Raw genomic sequence first — 11,595 nt, 5'->3', positions numbered from 1 at the left:
TAAGAATATCACAAAGATTTGAAATTGACATTGTTCATCTCATGGTGCCACTGCAGAAGGATAAATCTATCTGTTGCTTTTTTTCCGAATTTTGAACAACTGGTTGACCTTTGTTAGAGAAAAAAAAAGCTATACATTGAGCCTCACTGCCGAGGACGTCTAGCCTAGTGGCCCTGATTTGTTTTTCAAAATCAGATCAAAGATGGTGGTCTGATTTGCCCATTTCACCACGAACAGAGGTGCTTCAACAGGTCATCTAAAATTGTACAAAGAACACAGAACAGTCCCGGCTCTTAGTTCAAGGGACAAAGTCAGATTAACGTTTGCTGTCCTCGTTCGAATGCCCAAAACACCGATAGAGTCGCATTTATTATTTTATGACAAATCTGTAGCGCCGTGTTGTGGAGTATTTCTGAAGCTTGTGAATGTCTGGCTGGAGACCGATCCCAGAAGGGTTTCGAGCGCTGGGAGCCGGCGTGAGTAATACTGTGGCGTTCTCGATGTGAGTGGTGCTGCTGGTCTGGCAGAGCGGTGCAGCACTGTTGCAGGAGACAATGAAGAGAGGGTCCTCACAAGACACGGGGGATGAAAATGAGAGTGCAGCTGATTTACCCCAGACACAGCCTGTGCACTGCTGGAGCTGACGAGGTTGGAAACAGTTTAATTGCATCTTTACTTTGCTGCATTGAAATGTTAATTATTTCACTGAACCGAGAGCACCTCATGTGAAAGACTGCATAACTCTCCCACATACTACAAAGTTAGAGGAGATCGAGAGGAGATACTATTCATCCATACATCCATTTTCTAACCGTTTCATCCAATTCAAGGTGGAGGGGGAGCCGGAGACTAAGCCGGCAAGCGACAGCCACGAAGCAGGGTACACCCTAGACAGGACGCCAGTCCAATGCAGGGCACACGCACTCATACCAGGCCCAATTTTCCCAGAAGCCATTTAAACTACCAGCATGTCGTGGACTGTGGGAAGAAACAGGAGGACCCAGTGAAAACCCACACGAACACAGGGAGAACATACAAACTCCACACAGATAGCACCCCAGGTTTGGAGTTGAACCAAGGGCCCCAGCAAAAAGAGATAAACTTATTTGATAAATCTGAGACATGTTTCCGCTGGAAGAGGTGCTCTTGGGACCACCTGCGGTCTGTGTGGGTCCTACTGCCCCAGTATAGCGAGGGGGACACTATACTGTAAAAAAAAAGACTACGTCCTTTGGAAAAGCTGTAAAACTGAGGTCCTGACTCTCTGTGGTCTTTAAAAATCTCAGGGCGTTTCTCGGAAAGAGTAGGAATGTTACCCCAGTGTCCTTGCCAGATTTCCTCCTGGCCTCTACCAATCACGGCCTCCTAATAATCCCCAAATCTGAACCGGCTTCATCTCTCTGCTCTCCTCCCCACTGAGAGCTGGTGTGTGGGGAGAGTACTGGCACAATATAATGTAAATGTCAGGAATTATTATGAATTATTATGATGATGTTACAGACACCTCTTGAACGTCCATTCTTCTGTTTATAAACTCTCGGTAGGATCCTGAAAGAGAACACATGTGGGAGGAGAGCTCGGGGTTTCCTGGTGTCGAATCAACAGAGAGGACAGAGAGATTTGTGTCTGTTCACACACCCCTGCTTGACTCCTGTGCGGTGGAACAGGGAGGAAGGGGAGAAGTGGACCTTCAGCGCCGAGGAATAAGCCCTTGGGGGCAAAGAGCTCCGTTACAGACACTCACACCCCTCCTCCGCCTCCCTCCCCGCCCACCCTTCACCCGCCGAGCCCCCTATTAATATCGGGAAGGCTGGCAAGACGTGTGGTGAAATTCCAACCAGGAAAAATAAAGGGAAACTAATGAATCAAATCCAATCCTGTTAGTTCCGGCCCAGATCTCTACACAGAGGCCATTCTGCACTGCAGCCCACTTCAGATTGCATCTGGGCTGAAACGAGGGAGGAAGGGGGTCAGAGGCCATTATTTTGGGGATATACTGTACAGCCCGTTGTTTGATCATATGTTTTGATGTTTTCTTTTGGTTTCTGCACTCATCTGGCGTTATCTAAGCTCGGGGCCATGCTTAGATAATGACAGAGGAGATGCGTGGCACACAGCTTGGCAATAGCCCGGCAAGCGAAGTGTTTCAGGCTGGTGTACAGTGACATTCTCACCTCCTGGCTGGAGGTGTGTGAAATCCAGCCCCGAAGGTCTTCTTTATCAGCATCGGAAGGGGCAGGGAACTTTGTGTGATTTTGAACGACTGGTTGGCCTTACGTTTCTTTGAACGCCTTTTTTTGGGGGAGAATTTTCTGGTAACTTTCTTGTCTTTCTGGAGAACGTGACGGAACGACGGATAGCTGATCTCTTTCAGCTCGCCCCGTCGGTATCGGTCTTGTAGAAGTTCCCTCAGCAATATGGGCCACTGGGTAAAAAATGCTGCTTATCTCCAACAACATGCCGAAAAGGACCCTCCCAGTATCTTGCCGTTCAAGATTTCACTCTTCCCAGCATCAGAGGACGTAGTTTCCCCTCTTATTTCTGGCAGATGCTACTGTATTTTTCAATGTCCTACATTCAGGACACCATTCTCTCTCCCCGTAATTCTCATTTCCAAACTCTCTCTCCAGGGAGTGGGAAAATCGGTAGAACAAAGCGACTTCAGGGACAGGAGCTCATTGGTAAGCACAACTGAGGGCCTTTGTGGGGCAGCCAGCTGGGTGTACAAAGAGAAAGGGAGAGGGAGATAGAGAGGGGCGAGGGGCGAGGTGTGTGTGTGTGCGCACAGCGCAGGATGTGGGGGATGGTGTCTTGGGTGGGGGATTCGCTCTCCTTAAACAAGCCGACCCACCATTGAGACCCACTCAAGCAGAATCCCTGCCGTCCGTCCCCCCCATTACTCCAGCCGCTTGAGACATCACCACCAATACCATTCCCCCCCCCCCCACTACCACCACCCCCAGACTGGGAGCCCTCCCCACAGAAATCCTGATCCCCCCACTCCCCTGTCTGGTTCCTGCACCCGGATACCTTCGCCCATCATCCTCCGGAGGCAAGAGACCTCCAGAAATCCAAGGAGAAGCCCTGCGATGGACTCGTGTAACATGGTGGCCAGATGAACTGGGCCTCCTGCTGGTTTCCAGGGTGTAAGATGTGCATGGAGGCCTTTCATGGTCCACATGCAGGCCTCATGAAGGCAGCACAGTAGCTCTTCCGCTCATTGGGATTTTGGATGCTGCCGATACCCCAGAAGCTAATATCTATCAGTGTCAAGTTTAACCTTTAACCCTGTAGTGTTGTGCTCTCTAAACATCCTCTGATCCATCTTTGGATTTCACTCAGGCAGAGGAGATAGGGGGTTTCATCATGAGATTGCAGAGCTACAGCTGAAAGCTCAAACTTCTCCCAGAAAAAAAAAAACATTGCTAACTCGTGCTCATTTCTTTTTTTATAAGCCGTCTCCATCACAGACTCCTCATTCATTCATTCATTCATTCATCCATCAGTGTATCGTTTTGCTACAGAACTTTCTGCTGCAGAAACAGGAGCGCAGAAGAGCTGATCTGCAGCTATATTCGTTGAGGGGAGGAACTCTCTAACCGTACGGTGCTTCTGAGAACGTTCATGGCGTAGTTGTGAAAGTGAAAGTGGCCGGTTTTCTACAGCTTGTGCGGGAGCTCAGAACACCAGCTGTGGGGGGGGGGGGTTCTTAAAAAACTCTGATTTGCCCCACTACGTTGCCGGAGCTGGGACGGCCGGTGGTGCTCAGTGTGCCTGTGGGGGTTGCCAGGGCGATACATCTTGAATACGCGGGAGAGAAGTGTGGATTTTCTCACTGCAGGCTGGTCCTGCTCCATTACCCCCTTTGTGTTGGGCCGGAGGGGGCTGTCAGTGCCTCGCTCACCCGGGAACAAATCCCAGCCCGGCAGCACCGCGGCCTCTACCCTCCGCCCAGGAGGGGATTAGGGGAAGGCCCGTCCCCCTGCAGGGAAGATTAAGGCCCGATTTAGAGGTCAGAGCGCTCCCCAATAGCCCCTCACCGCTCGGGCCTGCTGTCCCTTCGGGGAGTGAAGCATGGCTCCTCACCTCTCCAGTGGGGTCCAGTCGTCCGTCCGAATGGCTTCCACGCCTCGGCAGGGGGTACACGGCCCCACACCGGCAGGGGGTGACATGCATGCAGGCAGGGGGGTTTACAAATTGATAGGAACGCTTTTGCTAATTTTGTTTCCGTGATAAGGATTTTGATGCGTGAAAGCAGCCGCGGCGTGATCAGTCAGGTCTGGCGCGCCGCTCGGCTTGTTGCTCTGTCTCCGAGAAAACAGGGAAACACCTGTTGATTGCGTGTAACTTTCTAGGCTTTTTATGCTGAGCCTCCGGTCAGTTTGACATAAAAGCTACAGTATGTTATGTCTTTGGTGATTTGTATTAAGGTTACGTGCACATCTTTCATTGAAATAGTAAATTTCACTGAAATAGTCAATTACAGTAAATGGTGTGCTCCCTTTTTACTTAAATTTTGTTCAGGCATGGTACCAAGTTTCTTGTCATTCTTACCACTTAAAAGCTACATTACACAGTGATTGCTTTTTACTTTGTTTTTTCACCTAATTTCTAGGCAGCATGGTGGCTAGTACAGCTGCTTTGCAGCCCTGGGTTTAATTCTGGACTTGGGGTGCTGGGTGCTGTCTGCATTTGTTTAGTATGTTCCCCCTGTGTTTGTGTGGGTGTCCCTCAGGGGCTGGGATTTCCTCCCACAGTCCAAAGACATACTGGTACTGTAGGTTAACTGACTTCTGGGAAAAAATGGCCTTGGAGTGAGTGTGATGGGGACTCCCCTCTACCACCACTGATGTGCAGCATCCACCTTGCACAGAGAGGAGATTGATAGACACAACAGGCTGGTCCTGGTCCTTAGAACAGTGTTTTCTGTTTTTTTTAGGCCATCTGAGCTGCAGTTAACAAATAATTTATGTTGCACCCTTGTTAAAATTATTTGCAGCTTTTCAGCAGTTAACAGCTTAACGGCTCAATTAAGCAGATTACTAGTTCAATTCAGTGTTTAGTTTAGTGGTAATTCAGAGCTCAGCTGGAGTGAAATCTAGACGCTGAGTCCCCAGCAGTAAGATGTACAGTATAAGCCCTGCCTCAGGGTACACAGAGAGGAGACTGGGCCTCCACAAGTACTATTTACACAAATGCTTTTCCAGAGATTTTTGAAATTTTGACTGCTAAAAAAGCCTCCGATAAAACTGTGTTTTGCACATGATGTTGTAAAGACTTGGGAAGTTTGCTTCTTTACAGTTTATCTGAAAGATCCATTTTGCTTCCAAAAAGACTCCTGGCAAGCAAAAGGCCCAAGCCCTTCCTACTGTGTAAGAATGATGCTGTTTGATAAAGAGAGGCTTCTAGGAAAACGTCTAGGAAAACCTGTATCTTCTTTCACAGTGTTGAGAATCCAGATTTTCTGAACAGCTGATCAAGTCCTTCCTGAAAGTCAGTTGAACAAGCTCTTTGCGTTACTAAGATTACACGATAGTAGGTTTAACCCATCTAAAAATGACTGTTTTTTTTGTAGCCAGGAGATGTTTTGGGGATCAGACCTTGCTATAGCTCTCTACAGATCCATCTCCTGTTGGGCGATGGCCCCAGAAGAAAGTATATCTGTTCCATCACTTTAGCTTTCATGTCACTCAGTGCAGCAGCAAGAAGAGTTAGTCCACTCGCTCTTGTTTGCGGTAAGAACAGAAATCAGGTTGTGTCTGTAAAACCCAGCATGCTGCTTCTGTTAATCACGGTTTTACTAAAGAGCAGGACAGGGAACTTGAACACTGAGACAGAGAGTACAAGACAAGTTGTTTTTTTTTGTTTTGTTTTGTTTTGTTTTTTTTTTATAACCAAAGCCAAGATGATGGATGAGTCTCACACTGAGCAGGCAAGTGGCTACAAATTTCTTCGGGCTAATTGCGTTTCGACCGACGCGTCTGCGAGACGCCGGGCCAGGGAGGCAGGGAAATTCCACCACGAACGGAGGGGAAACTGAAAAAGGACCCTTTGTGGACGGAGGCTCTTTTTGTCTTTCTTGCAGGGCATCAGGGGGAACTGCAGTTCTGCCAGGGGATAATCGAAACGCAGGGAGCCCAATAAATGTAATTGTCACCATTAAGAATTTATTGTCTCCGCTTTGACAAATGATAATGTTTCAGTCTCACGTCCCCCCCCCCCACCCTCTACCAATCCCGTTTCACGACACTTTCATTCTTTTCTTCCTTTCATTTCCTTTTCTTTTTTTTGTTTTGTTTTTCCTCTCCTCAAAAGCCAGAGGCCCTTTGACAAAGAACCTGGCAGACAAGCAGTTAAAGCTATCAGGGACGGTCAATTCTGTTTGAAAACACACATCCTCTAAAGCTCTGACATCCTTTTTGTAGCAGTGCTGTTTAAAGCAGAGGCAAGGGTGGGGGGTAGTGGGAGATTTTGATGAGGGGGGGTAGCAAACCCTCCTTTACATTCCCCTGCTTCTATAGGACAAGAAGGACTCCAAGTAATTTAAAAAAAAGTACTGTTTGGATATTCTTACAGACAAACTCTCGAAAGAATGATGAATACGGCCTGAATGTGATTAAAGCAACACCCAGATAGTGGGTTAATTAAAAGGATCTGGTGGAAATCGGCCCTCGTCGGCCCTGTTTTCTCTCCGCCACGCAGAATGAGCGACACAGATGTTGCTGGAGAAGACAGGGACTCTCACTCCCCTGCCCTGTGCTGGGCTCACAGCATGGTGCCTGAAACTTGTTTTTCAATCATTGTTTCCCAACTTGGAAAAGAGAAAAGAGCGAGGGAAAGAGGAGGGAGAGGGAGAGAGAGAGAGAGAGAGAGGGAGAGGGAGAGCAAAAGAGAAAAAAAAGGGAGGGAGGGAGAGCACAAAAGCAGTCGAATAAAAAAAAAACATGCCTTGTAACAATCTCCAAATAATTTAGCACAGGGAGGGACAAGAGTTGTCAGTGAACGGGCGCTTGGCGTTGCTTCTTAGGTTCGAAGTCTTTGGGAAGTTGATGGAATGCTTGCAGAAGCAGTGAAACCCGGCAGAGCACTAGAGAGGTAGCTGAAGATGCACGTTGGCGTGCTGCTGGTCTGGGTGACGTCTCTCTGCACCTGGGCAGAGAGCTCTAGGCAGTGTCAATGCCAGTGCACCTGTCTCCCCCAGCTGGCGCCGGCCAGAGGACCCAGGACGCAGGACAGGGAGCGCCTCAGACAGCGCCCGGCCCAGCCTCTTCTCCGCTCACGCCTGAGGGCTCACGGGAGGAAAGGTGAGTACAGAGCACGGCTCAGCACTTGGCCACTCGTGGACCCATCTGGGCCGTCGACTGGTCGGCAGTCCTAAGAACAGGGGTGTTGCAACCCAGCAGTCACCGTGAGCATCCTTGTTCCAAAATAATCGCGGGTTGTGACCACTGTTCTGGCTCAACTTGTTCCGACACCAGGAACCAAATCAGGAGAAACAGATCTGATGCTTGGATAAGCGTCCTCCGTTCTTCACTTCCATCAGGTTTACAAAGCGTTTGTGTTTCAAGGTTCAGACATCACTGGGGGATTTAGTAAGTGATAGCAGGCACTATCCGTTATTTTCCAAACGAACTTGTTTTGGTATTTCTCTGCTTTTAACTTTCTCTCAGCCCTAACCCAAATGACAAAGAACAGTCATCTATAAATCATACAATCTAATAACAGGCATAATCATTTTTTTCTTGTTTTACAGCTTTGCCTTAGTTGGCATTTGCCAACTTCGATCTTGAATAAAAGGAAGTTTTAATCTCTTAGTCCTTACTTTTAACTGAAGTGGTGAATGTCCCATTCGGACTGATAGATGGTCAACTTAATGCTTAATCAATTAGATAAATTAGATGTCTAGATGCACAAGACCCCAGAGGCATCTTCCAACTTTGCTCTAATAAAAAATATCTGTGTCACTGTAGTCATGCTCCTTTATTCATTCTCAGAACTAAGGGTTCAAGAACGATAGTTTCATATTTTAAGATAAAGCATTTTGAATTGTCTAGAGGGAGAGAGAGAGAGAGAATCAGGTTGAAAATACAACTTCTTTCTTCATTATACTTGGCCACACTCACTAAAAGATGTAAGAATTGTTTACATCATTATTTTTATGTACAGTAGAATCAAGGTGAAGAGTGAACAATAACTCTTCTGGCACCTACTGTGATGTTTTAAAGCAGTTTACCATTAACATCTGAATATTTTCCTGAAACATGGCAAGTACACTTGATCATCTTCCAGCAACTGAAATTTATGACCATTTAGTAAGCCACCTACAGACATGTTTGAGGATCAATATTGTTTACGGCAGTTTGTCTGCGCTCACATTAAAGTGTAGGCTACTATTTAAAAAACAAACTTGAGTGACATGGAAGAAATGGGAAATATTGTTTATTTGACTGAGAAAATCAATCTCAACCTCAGAAGTGCAGTAAAGAGCTGTAGTACCTACATGGTCTTGTGATATTCAAATAGAGAGCTGCATCAGGGAAAGAGCCACAAAACAGCAAGCACAGAGGTGAATTAATATATTTGTCTTAGAAATATATTATAAAATTGCCTATATGGCCATTTTATTTTTCGTCTTTATTTGTAGCATCTTTTGTGCATTTCCTCTATCCAGAAATCTATTTCCTCCATTTCCTTTTGAATTTACCTTCTTTTTATCCTGTCAGTCAATACCAATTGCTGTTAACTTTAATGTATAATGTTTTAAATCCAGTTAGTTTCGTGGTACCTGTTGATACTGACATACAGTAATCCTTGATCCGACAGTCCTCTGGTGTTTGAATTTCTGTAGATACAAGAATGAGCCTTTTACAGATAGATTGAACTTTCTGATGAATCTTGACCTTAACCCTGTAGCCCATCACCCTTATCCTAACCTTTAATCCAAAGCCTCTAGTCTCAGATATCTAAATAATAGTGATCTCTAGTGCTACAGTGTTAAGGGCCTTTCTCTCAGGCAATGCAGCATTTGATTGTGACTAATGTGTTTAGGGCTTTTATAACTCATTCTCAGTTGCTACATTTGTGCCCTGAAGTTTAGCAAAAGATTCTAAAGCGGATTGTGGTTTTGCCAATTTGGGAAATTATTTAACCTTGTATATTTTAATATACTGATAGATTTTTTAAATCTTTCCATTTAAAATGGTGCCAACACAGAATACGACGCTTTTACTCCAGAGCTCCCCGTCTGTTTCCTCTGCCTTCCCTTCCAAAAAAAATGAAATGAATACACACACGCTCACACACACACACAGACACCACATACCTATACTTAGAACAAAAAACAATCGAGCTATCCTAGAGTCCCATAGCAATGTTAGTACGAAACATCTGTGGATGTTTTAATTTCCGCTTAATCTTCACCGCCCGTGAAACGATTTCAGTTTCCTATGTGTCGGATTCCCTGCATGATTTTTAGAATCAAACTCTGTTGGATTTTGGTTCGCCTGTTGCCGTTCTTTGCTTGCCTGGGATCTGTTTTTTTTTTTGCCCCTTTGTCTTACTGTCCCAGCAGACGCTTAAACACCTCTACCGCACGATCCCTCACATACCGCAGCACTCGAGCCACTGTTCTCCCATTGTCGCCGCCCCAAAATCAACACGTTTGCCCTCTTCCCACACACTCCCCCTTCCAAGCGCCAACTCCAGGAACTTGAAAGAAGCTGATTTTAAATTGTAATGACCCCCACTCCCCCCCCTTCCCTCGTTCATCTTCGTGTGCTGTGTTAGGGGACCTATCCTTCAGCACCCCTGGGCCTTTTGTTGCTCACTGAAAGCTTGTCGATGTTGAAGCGATCTACCCCAAGTTGTTGGATCAATATTAGCATCCGTCACTGGGGCTGGCTCTTTCTCAGAGGCACAATAGACAGTTCACTAAACAGCACTTTATTTCTGTGTCCTTTTTAACAAAATGAACTACTGGCAGAGGTGCTTTATTCTCACCCTCTCTCTCTCTGCAAACTGTGTTCCTGCAGACACAGGAATAATTAGGATGCAACACCCAGCTTCCAGTGTTTTTTTTTCTCCCATGATCCCCTGTGTCTTCTTACGAGGTTGCTTCCTCTGTGTAATGAGTCACACTTACACACTCAGACACAGATAAGAGACGAGGGGCACAAACTGTCTGTTGTATGCTTAAATGTAGCTTATGGAGAGCTCACTCCAAAAGGAGATTTAAAATGAGAATCCAAACAATTGGTACAGTCGTGAAGTCCTGGTTATATTTGGGGCATTTCTGGATTTTAACAGCTTCCAGGGGTCATATGATAAAAATAATCATCAGAATTTGACCAAACCAGAGTCAATACTTTTTTTTCCCCCTACCATTCTTCAGAAACTAAATTGGTTGTTATAGTTTTATTTGGGGTAGAAGGAATAGACTGCTTAAAACCACCAAGCATTGGGTATAATATTTGTTTATATTTCATCCGTTTGTTGATCTGTCACTGGTATAGCTTATTGCCCGAGTACAGGTATGGACAGGGGTTAACACAGATTTCTTCATCTGTTGCTGTAATAACTGGATTACAATTCCAGAGCCCACCAGTAGGTGCAGTTAGAAAGGGGTGAAAACAAAAGGCTCTGTATTTCTACCCTTGTGTTCGCAGGTCTGGTCATATTTGTATCCTTACAGCTTTTGTGCATATTGCCTTCGTGTGATAATGGCAATAACCAGCACAGTAACAGAACGATGCATTGTTTTATGCCAAAATGAACAATACACTGCTTTCTTTTATCGGACATTTTGGCTATTGGTTGCCTACTCGGGTCAGTCTCCGACAGTTTTACGCAACCCTGTGTTAACCACCATCAGTATGCTGTATTCCCTTGGGTCTACACCATCGGGGTTAAGGTCCATCAGCTTCATCTTCAGCATAGAGGTCTACAGAGCAGTGGCTGACTGGGCCTCTTACTGACACCATTGTGATTTGTACAGGTAGCTGATCTACTGCATGTGCGGAAAAAAAACCCTTTGGGGTTTATTTCAGTCCCCGGATGGTGACTGTTCTCATGCTACTCCGATCTTGGATGATTAAAAGCCAGAGGCTTGGAACTGGATCCAATGGGCTCCCAGTTCCCAGTTCCCAGGGGTCAGTGGTGACTCCAGCTCCGGGCGGTGGAGCTACAGTATCCTGAATCCAGCCACAGGGACTCCCACTTTGGGGACTACAAGCCTTCTTCTTTGGGAGCAAGCTTTCCAGATTCGCATCACCTCTTCCTTGCCTGGTCAGGCTGAAGTGTCCTGTCTCCCAGGAACTTGGGAACCTGGAAGCAGGCTGGTTGGATTGGTCTTGGTCCCCAGAATTGGGTGTCTCCCACTGTAGTGTAGTTAATTATACTAGGAGAGTTGACTATCATTACTATACATCAAAACCGCCAGCTATTTTATTGATCTTCTCTGGTTATGCAGCTCGTGATAAATATACAATGAAAAGGAAAGATAGGTTTAGATTTTCATGTTACAAATTAAACAATAAAACTACACCTTAAAAGCCAATGACACTTAAAATAGAAGAATTAGAACAGAACAATTGAGCT

At 45.9% G+C, this 11,595-nt stretch overlaps 1 protein-coding gene across 1 annotated transcript in view; it reads left to right on the top strand.

Moving 5' to 3' along the window:
• The first annotated feature begins 7,105 nt into the window (after positions 1–7,105).
• robo4 (roundabout, axon guidance receptor, homolog 4 (Drosophila)) overlaps positions 7,106–11,595 on the top strand; it is a 28,910-nt gene continuing 24,420 nt past the window's right edge. The window contains exon 1 of the mRNA XM_088939632.1: positions 7,106–7,304. Coding sequence (XP_088795758.1) covers positions 7,106–7,304 — 199 coding nt within the window. The remainder of the gene's footprint in view (positions 7,305–11,595) is intronic.

The sequence above is a fragment of the Atractosteus spatula genome, chromosome 22 (assembly GCF_055471065.1).
Source record: "Atractosteus spatula isolate fAtrSpa1 chromosome 22, fAtrSpa1.hap1, whole genome shotgun sequence".
Lineage (NCBI taxonomy): Eukaryota > Metazoa > Chordata > Actinopteri > Semionotiformes > Lepisosteidae > Atractosteus > Atractosteus spatula.
The sequence above is the reverse complement of the archived record's forward strand: the minus strand, read 5'-3'. Positions and strand labels throughout refer to the sequence as shown.